This window comes from Paracoccidioides lutzii, assembly GCF_000150705.2.
Source record: "Paracoccidioides lutzii Pb01 unplaced genomic scaffold supercont2.22, whole genome shotgun sequence".
Taxonomy (NCBI): Eukaryota; Fungi; Ascomycota; class Eurotiomycetes; order Onygenales; family Ajellomycetaceae; genus Paracoccidioides; species Paracoccidioides lutzii.
The window spans coordinates 110496-126041 of record NW_015440968.1 but is presented as its reverse complement, the minus strand read 5'-3'; the positions used below and the strand labels follow the sequence as shown (position 1 = coordinate 126041).

At 46.4% G+C, this 15546-nt stretch overlaps 5 protein-coding genes across 5 annotated transcripts; 4 read left to right on the top strand and 1 right to left on the bottom strand.

Annotated features, from left to right (window-relative positions):
- Nucleotides 1-832: 832 nt before the first annotated feature.
- On the top strand, nucleotides 833-1021 carry PAAG_12336 (hypothetical protein; the record flags this gene model as incomplete). The annotated part of the gene is made up of 1 exon (XM_015847839.1): nucleotides 833-1021. One exon carries the CDS (start codon nucleotides 833-835, stop codon nucleotides 1019-1021), a length of 189 nt encoding a protein of 62 aa, XP_015702530.1.
- Nucleotides 1022-3441: 2420 nt separating this feature from the next.
- On the top strand, nucleotides 3442-5559 carry PAAG_07114 (argininosuccinate synthase; the record flags this gene model as incomplete). Its single annotated transcript, XM_015846134.1, has 10 exons — nucleotides 3442-3681; nucleotides 3823-3851; nucleotides 3991-4061; nucleotides 4146-4161; nucleotides 4222-4264; nucleotides 4340-4471; nucleotides 4621-4864; nucleotides 4934-4983; nucleotides 5053-5063; nucleotides 5148-5559. 10 exons carry the CDS (start codon nucleotides 3442-3444, stop codon nucleotides 5557-5559), a joined length of 1248 nt encoding a protein of 415 aa, XP_015700569.1.
- A 1207-nt stretch (nucleotides 5560-6766) lies between these two features.
- Nucleotides 6767-9111, top strand: PAAG_07113 (spindle assembly checkpoint component MAD1; the record flags this gene model as incomplete). Its single annotated transcript, XM_015846133.1, has 3 exons — nucleotides 6767-6917; nucleotides 6981-7138; nucleotides 7216-9111. 3 exons carry the CDS (start codon nucleotides 6767-6769, stop codon nucleotides 9109-9111), a joined length of 2205 nt encoding a protein of 734 aa, XP_015700568.1.
- Nucleotides 9112-9845: 734 nt separating this feature from the next.
- Nucleotides 9846-13088, bottom strand: PAAG_07112 (hypothetical protein; the record flags this gene model as incomplete). Its single annotated transcript, XM_015846132.1, has 8 exons — nucleotides 9846-11087; nucleotides 11145-11250; nucleotides 11312-11394; nucleotides 11446-11858; nucleotides 11924-12618; nucleotides 12682-12767; nucleotides 12866-12958; nucleotides 13053-13088. 8 exons carry the CDS (start codon nucleotides 13086-13088, stop codon nucleotides 9846-9848), a joined length of 2754 nt encoding a protein of 917 aa, XP_015700567.1.
- A 670-nt stretch (nucleotides 13089-13758) lies between these two features.
- Nucleotides 13759-15397, top strand: PAAG_07111 (cyclin-dependent kinase B1-1; the record flags this gene model as incomplete). The annotated part of the gene is made up of 5 exons (XM_015846131.1): nucleotides 13759-13826; nucleotides 13918-14020; nucleotides 14091-14936; nucleotides 15086-15241; nucleotides 15368-15397. The coding sequence occupies 5 exons, from the start codon at nucleotides 13759-13761 to the stop codon at nucleotides 15395-15397; spliced, it is 1203 nt and encodes a 400-aa protein (XP_015700566.1).
- Nucleotides 15398-15546: the final 149 nt, after the last annotated feature.

The window sequence follows — 15546 nt, the reverse complement described above, 5'->3', positions numbered from 1 at the left end:
TTTGCTGTTGACATATTTAACAAGGATGAACTGAATTGAATTTCCCAGTATTTGGCCTTTGCTTGATTCCACATGGGGCAGAGGACCTGGAAGAAAATTCATGCATCCCAATGTCGTAGCCAGGCAAAGATGGCTGCGAAAACGAAAACGCTTCACTGGGAACTCTGTGAATATTTACTTGCGATGAACTTCATACCCCCCAAATCACAACTCTAATCCGAAGAATTCCTCAATGCTAACTGCTGATAAATATCTCAATTTTGCCGCATGAAATTGATGAATCACGGACAGTTTAGATGCCGTACATTACGCCAACAAACCCGCCACAATCGCCAAAATTGCTCTGTATCCGACAGAGAACGGGAAAAGAAGTCAAAAATCGTAAAGGCTCCTTAACTTTTCCACGTTTCTGTTAAGTTTTGAGGCCCAGAGAACAAGATCGTGGAAAAGATAGATATAAAATTTTTGAACACAGAGACGAAAGTCATCGCTTCTGAGTTCCATTGGCGCAATAAAATCACGGTCCCAACTTCTTCGTCTTCCATCTCCTCTATCCACTGGGCACCTGTGAACTGCAATTGGTCATATTCGACGTCAGCGACCCTTGGAAATCATGGGAGGGAGGTTGCAACAGAACAAGGGTCTGAAGAGCTTAAAGAAATTCACATCTACAAGATGGTTGGTGAAGAGATTGAGTTCAACGGCTCTCCCAATTCTAAAATATTCCACTCCAGCAGGTCGTTAGAAAGAATATGGCCAGCCAGACCGGCTATTCTCACTCACAACTCCAGTGCCGGGTTGAAGCCCCGATATAATTAGCTACGTATCCATCATGGATGATAACAACGTCTTAAATAACTTTTTGCTAATAAACCTTGGGTTCTCTCTTCTCGTGGATTTGCTGATTGAACACAAGGCTACGCTTCTAACAGTCAGGCATCTTTTGACGGAGAATGATTTTAGGGCTTCAAAGAACGAAAGACATGCGGTGGAGTGGGCGCTTGAGATTGTGATGCGGTAAGGGAAATTACGTGTCTCTCCTCTTCTCCTGTCTTTGTTTGCTTCAAAATATTGCGGTTTCGAAATACACCCCTGAGAGTATCTAAAGATATGTGCTGTTTTGAACGAATCTTCCACTCACCACTCAGAAGGATTTCTTGGAAAGCAGCAATGCACTGATCAATCTTTGCCTTGGGAAAGCCTAAATTTAGGGCTTCTTTGTGTGACTTAGCCCCCTTATTAAGCATTCATCGTCCTCATCAGAGGAAATCCCGTTGAATTCACTACGGAAACAACAGTAATAAAGAGTGAACAAATTATCAATCAGATTAAGTTTTTTAAGGTTAATTCGAAACCGGGTGATTGCCTCCCAGGACATGGGTTGTCACAGGGTTGCAAAACAAACGGTTTCGCCTTTTCATATTGCTTGTGATACTTTGTCCACAGCAACTGTTGGGATGAGAGGGCGGTCAGATTTACCTCCTTATTATGCCAAAACTGAAGAATCCATGCTTGTCCTGAGGCTGCAGAAGATCCTGGAACCAAAATTCAAGTTTGGGCATTTCAGACTTCGTCCACCGAAGCGGAAGCGGGTCTTCTTGCTTATATATATATATATAGTTATCCGTCGGAAGCAGGAAATGTGACAAATGTAATGTGCATCCATCATGCACATACGTTAAGACCTGTGATACTGCAAGCCTGGTAGCAAAAGGTGTTCAGAGCACACCCCACCTTCTGGTAAAATTGGCTTTTGCCAGTCACAATAACACACATCCCTGTACGGAGTAGCAGCAGCGCAATGTTCACTGCCATCATTTTAACTTCGAAGCCATCATGATTCCTCAATAAACATTCCCCCCCCCCCCCCCCCCCCCACCAATCCCACATCGTCTTCTGGCGAGAGGAATCTGATTGGTAACTTTCACGGTTCATTTTCACACCTTAGCTACTATTCACGATGCAACACCCATGGACATTTCAATCCGCGCTTGGAATATCATGCTGAACCCCACCTACACACCTGGGTAGCCCGGAGATGAAGTCAGCTTCAGGCCCCCTGTAAGCTTTGGTAAAGCGGTACCGTTAACCGCTGCCTGAGGAAGGAATTTGAAATGCAGGGAATTTTCTGACTTTCAATAAACTCGCCACAGTCGATTGATGGGATGACCCGCAACTTCATTTTTCCCCCGCCACAAACACTACAAAAAAAAAAGGGCTCCAAAAGGTCTTATTTATTTGCTCATAAGACAAATAGAATATTGTGGGATCTAGGAAGAATAAAAATCCCAACCGCTGAGAAAACAAGAAATAAATGAAATAACATATCACTTTTCACACCACAATATAATTTCCTCCCTGGATCTGTGGATTTCAGCAGGGAACAGAAAATCAAGTTTCCATATTCAACCAGTCCCTTCTTCTCCTCCATCCCATTTCTTGTTGGCAGTTGTCGATTGATATAACCACTCAACAACAGATAATACTCAAGTGAAAGCTGTCTTCCAATGCTACATAACATAGCAAAAACACCAGCCATGAGCAAGCATTCAGCGTTCTTGCCCAGAGAGGTTCCAATGTTCTATTAATTCAAGGTTGCTCCTTTTTCCAAGCCCTGGCGATGCAACATTCTCCAAATTTAGTTGACATGTCTAAACTTGGTCAGCGATGAGCCAACATGGATAGCGCTGCAACACGTGTTAGATTACTGCTGGCTTTCCCCATTCCCATTTACCTCGCTGCATGTCTCGATAAATTCGAAGAGTATATGGAGGGCTGGAACATCTGTCGGCACGGACGTGGAGGTGTTGCCTCCCAGAATGCAACGGGGAGGGACGTCACTTCTAGAAGATCTGTCGTAGATCTGGAGACCCATGGATATTTGACGGGCACTGCTTCATTTTCCGAAATTTGTTGTTCTCCTTTATTTTGCTTCCCTCCTGTTCGCTTACATGTTCTTTGATAAGTGCATACATAGGTCGAGAGATGAACTTGGGATCATAGATTTAGAATATCTCAATATGACGTAGTTGATGTCTATGGGGCCCCGGCATTTACTTCACAGCAGACAGGGCCATTACTTCAATGACAAGATGTCAGTCAATGCGATCGTGTTGAATTTAATGCTGAATGTTATTACCAATCGTCTCGAGGCTTTAGACGATGCCCTAAGCCCTAATCTCCTTCCAAGTTAGGTTTAGTGAGAGCGGGACCCGCAGCAGGAACCTAAATTGCGGTTCCGTGGGCAAGCCCCGCACTGATCTCCCATTGGCTCGTTCGCTGTCCCTCGGACCATTGCACGGTTTTTTCTCTTGGCGCAACAGTGTCAGCCTCATCCCAACCTCAGACATTCTCCCGACAAACACATCGCCAGCAACCACTATCAACTCCATTGAACCCATACAACGCCCCAGGACCATTCTACCTTAGACGTAGACAACCATGCCCGCCAAGGAGAAGGTCTGTTTGGCGTATTCTGGTGGTCTCGACACCAGCTGCATCCTTGCATGGCTCATTGAGCAAGGGTATGACGTTGTGTGCTTCCTCGCAGATGTCGGACAGGCAGAGGACTTTAAAGAAGCTGAGCGCAAGGCTCTGCTGATTGGTGCACAAAAGTTGGTTGTTGCGGATCTGAAGCGCGAATTTGTGGAGGATCTATGCTACCGCGCAATCCAATGCAATGTGAGTCAAATGCTTTGACTTTCTTTTTGATACTTTCTTATACCCCTCAATTGGCTGGCAGTGGAGGTGGAGGTGAAGAGTTGTATATCGACATATCAAATTCACATAAGCAGTGCGGTTCGTGCTAATGTACAGATATAGGCCATTTGGGAAGACAGATATCTCCTTGGGTAAGCTGTAATTCCGACCCGTTCCGCGAAATACTTTATTCCTGGTGCCGACAGCTAACTCACCATCTGTTTAGAACGAGTCTGTATGTAAACTCCGTTACCATTTCCAATTGGCGCCAAAACTTATATATATAAAAAGTGCTCGTCCCGTAATTGCGCGTGCGATGATGCGCTGCGCGAAGGAGGAGGGATGTGTTGCTGTTAGCCATGGTACGTCGTGCATGTAAACATCACTTTGTTGTTCTTGGAAGCAGTGTTGGGAATATAGTTCTGTGCTAACAATTCATGTTGCAGGCTGCACTGGCAAGGGGTAAGAATGGATTTTTCCCATATAGACTTGTCTAAGCAGAAATTGATAAGATGTATACAGAAACGATCAAGTCCGATTCGAACTTGCCTTCTACGCTATCCAGGTATGAACGGGTGATTGAAATGCCGACGACATCCCTACACAAATCCACGTAATGGTATCTGATTTTTTTTAACAGCCATCTATCCGAGTTATCGCCCCATGGCGTCTACCTGAGTTTTACAACCGATTCGCCGGTCGTAATGATCTCCTCAACTATGCTGAACAACACAAAATTCCCGTTATATCCACAAAGGCCAAGCCATGGTGCGTCTGCTTCGATCGAGAGCCCAATCATTTCCATACATTTTTGAAATACCAATGCTTACACCTAAGTATTATTACCAGGTCGATGGATGAGAAGTAAGAGTTTCACCACCTCGAAACGGCAGAGGTCAACCTGATTTTTAACCACTCAAGCTAATATTGAAGCTTAGCTTCGCCCACTGCTCCTACGAAGCTGGTATCCTTGAGGATGCCGATGTTACTCCCCCCGATGATATGTGGAAGTTGACAGACGACCCTCGAAATGCCCCCGATGCCCCAGAAGATTTCACTCTCTCCTTCGAGAAGGGTATCCCAAGTGCCCTAACTCTTGGAGGCAAGACGGTTACCGATTCCGTCGACATCTTCACCGCACTTAACGAGCTCGGCCGCAAGCACGGTTAGTTTCTCAAACAGTTTGAGCCCAAACTATACTAGAGGCACTGGAGCTAAAAGCAACACCTTTTAGGAATTGGGCGAATTGATATCGTTGAGAACCGATACATTGGCCTCAAATCTGTAAGCCAGCCCTTAGTTTTATTAAAACGTGGATACGTAAAAAGTAACATGCTAACTCACCATCCCCAGCGCGGCTGCTAGTAAATCTACCCAACCCAATTAGCCTTCCCTCTCACAACCCTCTCTTCACACCACAGTTTAAAAAATACTAACACACCACCCAGTGACTCGCCCGCCATGACCATCCTCCGCCTCGCCCACATCGACCTTGAAGGCCTCGTCCTAGACCGCGAAGTCCGACTCCTCCGCGACCAATTCGTAACCGTAACGTGGTCCAAACTCCTCTACAACGGCCTCTACTTCTCCCCCGAGCGTGAATTCATCGAGAAAAGCATCCTGGCCAGCCAGGACGATGTCAACGGCCAAGTGCGTCTGCGCTGCTACAAGGGTCTGACCAGCGTGTTAGGCCGCAGCTCGCAGACTAGCAAGCTGTACAGTCCCGAGCAGAGCAGCATGGATTCCCTTGAGGATTTCCAGCCGACGGATACGACTGGATTCATTGCTACGCAGGCTATTCGGTTGAAGGCGTATGGACTTGCGGAGGCGGAGAAGGGGGTTGACTTGAGTAAGTCGTAGGTTGTTCTTTAGATAGATTTGTTCTTGGATGAAAAAGCTGGAGAGGGCTGGGGATAGTTTTAGTTCCTCGTGCCTCGAATTTTGGTATCCGAGACATATAACCCGACAGGGGGGGAAACTTCGAAAGGTGTCTCTTTTCCTTCTGGTTTCTTTTGAGTATCCCGAAAATCTTTGATAAGGCTATCTACCTTCTACACTTTCCCAAGTTTCCGTTCCACGTCTCTGGTTTTTTCCGTTGTCTTTCTAGTACAATTACGCAAAATATCATAGATGAAAATAATGCTAGTTAAATCGAGACGAATGAATACGGAAAAGAAGTGTTCGTATTGATCAACCAAAATCTAAGGGTCCATGATTTATATTATACTCTATCTAGCTAACCCATCTAGAATTATTGTACATCTACCAAAGTAATATTCCGAAAATTGCCCAATTAAGTCAAGTAACTTGATCAGGCATATATGGCTTCAGAAAACCGCAGCTCTTCGGTATCCTCTGAAGGTTTTTGCCAGCATAAAACGATAGATACGCGTCTCTATATATCTTACACTGCTATAAAAGCTCTGCGCCCTTCAAAAGCCTATTAAACTTCAGGAGTTGAATCATTTGTGGTGTAGTGAGCATGACCAACACTGTCTGCATTTAAGTGACAAGCATAAGATTAGGTAGAGAAGATTTTGAGCTATAACATATATTGCGCAAAGTTATAGTTGTATTTTCAGAGCACCTCCATCATAGGATATAGAGTTATTCCAGCAGTAGCAGGCCTTTGAGGAGCAGTCGAGCTAAGATAGAGCGTTAAAAAAGAGAGAGAGAATACAGATGGGTAGTTCGGTAGTGGCTGAAGCTGCAGTTAAATAACTTTATGCTATAACTAGTTAACAAACTAATAAACGCCTGGGATTTATTTTGTTCCAAGGTTCTTGGCAACAACAACAACATCATCAAGTGTCAACGGCTCTCGAAGATGCAATCCCGACAAACGGCGAACTGAGTGCCGCTATTCGAGCTTCTTAGATATGTCGTCGTGACATGATCAAGGTAAAATACTGTGTTTTTAGATCACTGAAGATCCTCCATCTGTTCCAGCGGTGGCTGTTTAATTCGACACCATCTAATTCACTAGCCATGGACGCGAAATATGTGCGAAAAATGAATAAAATGCCATGACAAGAAACCAGACTGACTAGAAGGAAAAATACTGCAGATGAGTTCCGGCAGATTTGCAACCACCCAACCAACGTACGATTTCATAACCGGAGCTTCCTCCCCTTCCACGTCTTCTGGTGGTGGACCTGGTGCGGCAAATGCTTCATTTAGACAGAGTATTCGTTCAGGACAGCCACCAACAAAACCTGGTTAGTTTTGTCTATTACAGCATAATTCCACTCCACAATCGAAAAACTTAGCTAATTAACGAGTGACAGATGCCGGAAATGAGGAGTTACGCGTGCAACTAAGCACTTTACGATATGAGTTGGACAACTTGAAACAGGAAAGGGATCTTACAGCCCTTCACCATGAGAAGGAACTCCGTGAGCTTCAGATTAGGGCAGATGCAGATTTCCGAAAGGCTCAGGTGAGTGATCTTTTATTCCGAGAGCAATTACGACATCTTTGTTGACGAGGCTAACAACGACGTTCATGAAATTCTAGGCAGCCATAAGTAGCAGCAACAAAGCGCAGCATAAAATCGAGTCCATTGCTGCTGAACTGAAGACCACGCAGGAATCCGCGATTAACGAGAAAGCATCCTTTGATAAACAGCTACGAAGCTTACAGGATAGGAATCAGTCTCTACAAGAAGAGTTCGACGATGCCCAATCTCAATTGTCGGATCGAGAACGTCAATATTCACATCAGATTCATGAATTGGAAGCAATTCGTTCATCACTTCAGAAAACACTCGACGAAGTGCAAACTGAACTTCATGAGACGAAGGATAGCTTGCGGAGCGCTCAGGATAAATTAGCGCAACGGGAGGCTGACATGGGGATGCTGGAAAGTGAGAACATACGGCTAAAATCAGAAGGGGCGAATTCAGAAACTCTCAGTGTCCTTCAACGTGAACTTTCGGAGCAAGTCGCGCAGGTTAAGCGGTTGGAAGCTGAACTACGACCTCTCCGGAAGTCACAGAAAAATGTCGAAATAGTGGAGGAACAGAAAAAGGCGCTGGAGAACCAGTTGCAGCTAATGCAAGGGGTGGAGGTAGAACTGAGGAATGTACAAATTCAGAAGCAAATCTTGGAGGACGAGCGGAGATCCTGGACTAGCCTTCTGCAAACGGATGGTCAAAATACTGAATTCGACTCACCAGAAGAAGTTGCTCGAGCTCTTGTCCAGGCACGCATCGAGAATGCATCGTTGCTAGATAGGATTGGGACTATTCAAACTGAGATGGCTGAGAAGGCTGAGATGGTACAGAATCTGGAGACAGAAAAATCGAAATTACAACGGGAGATAGAAAAATTACGCGCAAATGGCTCGGCTGGAAGTGGCGCAGATGCTCGTGCAAAGACACGACTGGAACGGCAGCGAGTATTAGCCATAAGAGAGGTAGAATACCTCCGCGCACAGCTCAAAACATTCGACACTGAAGAAACCACTATGAACGCAGATGATACCACATTTGATCAACAAAAATCTGACCACATCGCTCATCTTGAGAATCTCCTCAGCGAACACCGCGAAGAACTTCATAAACTACATGAAGAATTGTCGAAACTGGAAAAGGCATCTGGAGAAGATGCCAACGCTCCACGCGGAGTAAAGCGCCCGCTCTCCCCAGCAGAAAGCGATGCAGATAGCGAGCGACTCGCCGTCCTGGTCCGGAAAAACCGAACTCTGCAAGATAAACTCTCCAAAGTGGAACAATCCACCGAATTACTCACACGTGAACTCGAGGCTACAAAATCTCAACTCTCAGCACTCCAAGCCCAATCCCAGACTCGGATCCTTGAACTCCGTTCCAATCCCACCGCAGAAGCCGAGAATGTCAAACTCTCCACGCTAACAGCCCTCAGAGCAGAAAATCGTGACCTCCTCGCCCAACTACGCAACAAGCACTCGAACCTCAAAGTCGTTCCCCTCTCCACCCTCGAAAGCAAAGAGATGGAGCTACGCGAGATGGAAAAGACCGTTGCAGAAAAGGATAAGCGCATGCGTCGACTGAAAGAGATATGGACTGCAAAATCGTCCGAGTTTCGAGAAGCGGTTGCTTCGGTTCTTGGATATAAACTTGACTTTCTGCCCAATGGCCGCGTCCGGGTGACGTCAATGTTTCATTTGTCACCAGCGTATAGGCATGGAGATCGGGATGCCTCGCCTGACGTGAGGGGGCCGGGAAGTATGGGCGATGGAGAAGAGAATTCTATAATTTTTGATGGGGAGAATGGAACGATGAAGATCTCTGGTGGTCCGAATAGTTTGTTTGCGATGGAGATTCGTAGTCTGATCAAGTTTTGGGTTGAGGAGAGGAAGGATATTCCTTGCTTCCTGGCGGCTATGACGCTTGATTTTTACGATAAGACGACGAGAGCGGCGAGGATGTGAAGGTGGAGGTTTTTTTTTTTTGGAGGGGGGCTTTGCTGCTTTTATACTCCCAATACGACAAATTATGTACGGTTGTCGGATTATGCAAACAAGACAAATAGAGACGTGAGAAGATGAAAATCAGAATTATGGACAAATGAATACCTATCATAGTTGGTAGAATGTAAAGGGGCGGAAAATTCTGAGCCCAGAACTAAGAAAGGCAATGGCAAAACGAGACAGTGATGCAGGACAAGAAGAGTAAGAAAAGTTTGGAGGAGCAAGACGGAAAACAAGGAAAATGGAAAATGAAAGCTAGAAACCGAGAGGAGGATGGGTAAGAATAACAGACCAATTAATTAATCAAATTTGTTATGGATGGGAATCTTTATGCTTCAAGAAGAAAATTTCAAAAAGTGAAAGTGAGAAGTGGTCTTATCCAAACAGGAGACTCCAAAATAAGAATAGTAGTAAACAAAGATGCCGGGAGACGTTCATTTCCCCCCCTCTGTATGTAGTCCCGTTACCCTCTTCCTACATATTGCCAAGAATACAATTTTTCCGCATCATCCGCTTTTCGTAATTGGATACTCTATTAATCCAAGGACAATCGCAATTCCAGGAGACATTATAGCGAGTTGATGATGTAGACACAAGTGTGTAAGGACGGTTTAGGAACCAAAGAAAAATGCCAAAGACAACTCCTATCATGCAGGATAATTGGTGGAGCTAAAGGCTTTGAAATGGTTGTTTTATTACCCGAAAGAAGTATATCTCCCCACCGTTAATTTCCGACGAGTAGAGACTTCTTCCCACGTATTCGACGGAAGCTTGGATTCAGGAGATATTGATCCATTCCGCATTCCCAGGGACTCATCAGCGAAGGGATCAGAGACTTCTCTCTCCTGTCCACGACCGGTGGAAGTCTGCGCGCTGATACCCAGTCTTTCGCCGCCATTGGCATTCAGGAGGTCGAACTTGGCTTCAACTTTCCCCTTCCGAGGCCCGCTTACTGCTGTTGAAAACCGAGCAAGGAACCGATTGTCGCCTTCAGTGGAAACTTCCAGCTCAGGAATTTTCCACGTGACGGCTGATATTTTGCGCCGGAATGAAGCGCCTGTGTTTGGATACATAACGGCACCCGTGGCCCGAGCGACTTCGCGAGGCTGCTTGGTTGTTTCGTCTTCCTGGGGAGATAGGTCTAGGTTGACGGTGAGGACGAGATTCTTAAGTGTGATGGGTGTTGACGAGGTTGCAGATATAAAATTAAGGTTTATGGAGTAGGAGATAATAACACTCGCTTGGAATTCTTCCAAATTCCAAACAGGATTGAATATAACGGGGCAATAGGTGGATAGATTAGAAGGATCAAGGTGGACTTGGTACTTGAAGGCAACAGTTGGAATCGATCGGGCGATACTGGGAAGGGAAATGAGATATTCTCCTTTCTTTTCCTCGTAACTGGCGGCCTGTTCCCTTTCCTTACCTATCAGGGAATGACTAGCTTCTGTAACAAAAACGGGATTTGCAGCTACTTTTTCCAAGATCTGAAAATTATTTAGGCGGACAAGTTCAGGATCAGAAGGAGGGTTCGTGGTGGAATTATATGCCAGAGCCAATTCTCCCACAACGAAGGAACGGTTCACAATACCATCGGAGAACCAAGCATTCACAGTTTCCACTATAGATGCGTTAAGGCCAGGCTCAGACATCTCAGGGTGTGAGACAGGACCTGAGAGGTTGTGGAGGGTGTGTGATGAATGAACTGATGTTGTATCCGATTGAGCGTGGTCATCGTAAGTTGCTGAAGGAGATACGACAGCCTTTGGCGGGTAAGATGGCGAAACAGGTGCTGGAGAGGCAGTGAGGCCAGGAGATCGGTTCAGACCTACATCTTCACCGGCTGATGGTGGGCTCGGAACAAAAATGGTGTTTCTGACATCTCGACGTCCACGCAATGTCCCAACTCCACGAGAAACACCAGATTGTTGTGCTTGCTATGCGGACGAGTTAGCCTTTCAGAGTTTGGACAGTGACTAAACATCTATTCTCACCAATCGTAAAGTGTTCGCCACTTCATTCAAAGCCAACTTCGCCTCACCCTCATCCTCTTTAATAGGTTGGTCCCGGATAGTCAGGTTCATGCCGGGCTCTACGACGCTGCTTGATGGGTCAGATGATGCCAAATTGACAAAATTGGAACAATAGGAAAGAAACTTACGCAGCAGCTTCTTTTTGAACTCGGGATATTTCATCAAGACTATGGGGCCGCTCGGAATAACCCTCGGAATCGATTTTTGGTGACTGTGTCAAGTTAGTAAAATAGGGCGAGAAATTGGGAAGCCGTGGTCGTACTTGGGTTGTAGCAGGCGCTTGTTCCATAGAATTAGCTTTTCTAATAGGCGTATTCGAGACAGCACTCTCTTCAGGCCTAACAGCACCGTTAAGAGGTGTCATGGGTCGCTGGTGCAATGCTGAAGTCGACTCGGAATGGGATACCTCTCTGTGAGAGGAAGCCGGGCGTTGCAACGATGAATCATCCCTTGAAGAAATAGGAGCTAGAGAATTAACCAAATTGGCTTGCATATCAACTTGCTGAAAGCTTCGAGTTGAATCAGTCTTCCGGAACGAAGTAAATGGAGACCGGAACTTCCTTTCCGGAGAGCCTGAGGCCCTAGTTGGATGATGGACAATGCTCTTTCTGCGAGTCATGACGGTGCCTAACCGTTTCAGGCCACCAAGTCTTAAATGTCCATGTTGCTCTTGACCTACAATTATGTCAGAAGCTGGCTTGAATTGTCCGAGCTTTCTGATCTGAGGAATGATTACTCACCAACACTTAACCTGCCTTGGTTTGACTGACCGGAATGCTGGCTGGCCCTATCATCCTGATTCCTAGGTGGTGGCGGTGGTAGGGATTCTGCGGCGGCTGTCACTGAGGCAGTATCGCCCAGAACTCGGCACGGAGGAGAGGCGGGGGGGGAAGCAGCCGATGGAGGGTTTGTTCTTCTCGATACAGGAGCCCGGCCACCGATTGCTTTTGTAGTGAATGCCCTGATCTCTTCATCGGTCTGGACGTTCAACAGCGCATTGAGACAACTCTCAGCAGACTCTCTATCTCTTTCGATGCGATCAACCTCATGAGTCTCGTACTGGGTGAGAACATCCCTGAGATGATTAAGACGATGTTCATCAACAGCCTGTAGTTGCTCAAATACAAATGGGGCCCGCGATTCCCACTGTTGCGCCACATCCTGCGCCGCGGAAACGGCACTTGACGTCTTTGCGGCAGCCTTTGGTCCCTTGTCTTTTAATTTGTCCGCTTTCCTCGTCACGGATTCAAGCTCCTTTGCTAAATTTGCTAAATCGTGCTGCATGGTTGACATGGATTGCATATCACGATTTTTGGTGGCATATTCTCTCAAGGGCCGCTCAGCATCTGTCTCGATTACGCGGGAAAGGATCTCGTGGGAGGAGGCTAATGTTTCAGTAGCGGACAGTATGCGCTGCCAAGGCGTTCGAAACACACTACATAATTCGTTGTCAGAACGCCATTATCATTGCTTCGCGACATGTACAAACAATTCTTACCCCAATGCTTCATATTCATCTAGTTGCTGTCGGCGCGCAAGCCTACGAAGGCCCAAAACATAAACTTGCTCCACCCGTCGTCGTTCCTAAGTTGGGGGAGGGAGGTGTAAGGTCAGCTTCTGCTCAGGATAATTCTTTTCAAAAGGAAAATATATTGAAAACCAAATGAAATGAAATTCAGTACCGAAAGCCAATCTGCAATATCCAAGTTAACCTTGCTAATTAATCGCATGCGGTCTGTTAGGATGGCGCTGGCTTGCGTCGGCGTCAGGGAGGCCTAGGAAGAGAAGCAATGGGCAATTAGCAACCAGCAATAAATAATTACGGCACATCCAACTGTGCAATTACACTCCAGGGTAGTGTTCACTCACCGCAATGGCTGGATAGTCTTGCCGCGACAATTCCATGTTGAAGTGTTCTTATTAACACGATGACGAATTCGCTAACCGGAGGATTCATAACAGCACATCCCAAAGCTAGGATAAAAGATGCGCAAAAAATAAAAGAGAATATATGCAGTGGGTAGAGCTATGTCGGACCGTTCTCTATATCATTGATAAAGAAGAGAGAGACATATGTGGATGTTGACGTTGATGTTGACGTTGATGTTAACGTTGAGCAGGTATTTGCAGGGGATTTGGGAAGGCAGACTGGCGCCAAGAGAAGCAGCATCGCCAATGTCACGTGTCCCCGATCCTGGTTCAGCTGCGGATTATTAATCGTGAATTGGAAGTGATAGTTAAAAGAGGCATATATAAAATAGAACAGGCACAGACCGAGATTGACAGGACGGCGAGATGTTCTGTTTAACTAATTACTAGCAGAACAGAGCTATTATACCCTGATATGTTATGGTCAACAATTGCCGGTATACTTTTGCGGTACACGCTATCCAAACAAAAAAAGCTAGCTGAACTTATGGGCGCTGTGGCTATTTTTAATACAAGCCTCCACCATCAATACTGCCGGCCTATGGTACTGCACATCGGTACCAGATTAAGGCTATTAACCTTCCAATAAGTAGCAAGGAACATCCGTAATTTGATAAAAGCTCGAAGAGCAATTCCCGAGACCACAATGGCATCGAATGCTAGTTGGAAGTCGGATGTGGGGTTTTCAGATCGCTTGACCACAGTACGGTTGATGTAAGTTCGGTCTGCTTGCTTGCTCCCCCCCTTTCCTACCCTGTGATTGTGCAGGGTGCTTGGAATGTGCTCAGCTCATCCCAGCATGCAGAACTGCGGCGTATCAGCGCGCAGTGCCATCAGCCGGTTTTTCAGAAGCTCATGCGGAGGCAACGAAGGTGGAAAATGATGCTTTCAGTCATGCGTCAAGCAAAGTATGTGGTCTACGTTCCGCAGTATAATTCCTCCTAGTTGAGTTCGTTCTGAAAAACAGGGGCCCCGCAGGAAGAATATCAATTTAAATGTCAGAGGGCCATTGATGAGTGGGACGCAATGGAACAACTAGCTCCACCTGATGTCATTGAAAATGAAAGTGCAGCTGCATCTGAAGGGTCAAAACTCGACTCCAACAACGTTTCCGGCGGCAAGAAGATTGGCGCGTACGAAAGCGCCATATACCATCAAGAAGGCATATTCTCCACCGTATACAAAGCAAAGAGCATCACCGGAACTACAGTGGCTCTAAAAGTGACAACACCACATACCATGTCACCACCCCATGACTCCAAACGCGAAGCCCGCATCCTAAGTTCCCTCTTAAACCCCGCGATCATCCCATTGCTAGACAGCTTCAACCATCCAGGCGGCCAATTCGTCCTCGTCTTCCCTTTCATGCCCCTCCACTTTGACGAGCTCATGCGCCGCAACGCCCTCACCGCACGGCAAACCCGCTCGCACCTACGAGACCTCTTCCGGGCCCTATCCTACATCCATTCGCAGGGTATCATCCATCGAGATGTCAAGCCATCTAACATCCTCCTCCGCGAACCAAAGGGTCCAGCATATCTGGCAGATTTTGGAATTGCATGGTCACCTTCTGATAAGGCCTCTGAAGACGCTAATAAGAAAATCACCGAGGTGGGCACGACGTGTTACCGGCCTCCTGAGGTCTTGTTTGGAGATAAGGCGTATGGGACCAGCTTGGACCTTTGGGCCGCGGGCTGTGTTGTTGCAGAGGCGGTGGATATGGATCACAGACAACTTTTTGATGCGGGGGAGCTGGGGAGTGAATTGGCGTTGGTGCATTCTATATTTGTAACGCTGGGGACTCCGAATGCTAAATCGTGGCCTGTATGTTGTTCCACCATCATCTCCTCTTTGTGGTCTCTCACCCTGCCTGAGATATGACATGGCTCTTCGTCGCCCCCTGCTGTGCTTTCTTCTACTTGATATTTTTACAAGGGAGAAACTTGACTAACCGAAACCCCCTTGCAAACAAGTTAACCAAGGATCTCCCCGACTGGGGAAAGATACAGTTCAAAGACTACCCAGCGAAACCCTGGGCAGAAATTCTCAGCGGGGCTCCTCTCAACGGGCGCGATCTGGTCAGTAAACTGGTACGGTATGAGAGTAGCGAGAGGCTATCAGCTGCTGAGGTATGTATAAAAGACATCCATCACTGCTCCCCGATCTGTGATGGAATACGATACCAAATAGAACTCGCAAGCGAGATACAGATCCAGAAAGATAATTGCTAACCATAGAAACCATGGCAACGGCAGGCTCTAACGCATCCCTACTTTACATTCTGAGTAAAGCGTGACGTTGAATCGAGAGAAAAGATCAAGTTGCACAATTCATGCCATGATTTGATAGCCGATAATGCTCTGCACAATTTAAGGTTTTTGCATTGTGGATCATAAAATTCCATTCCTTGCCCTGGTCCTTTTCTTTGTCCCTC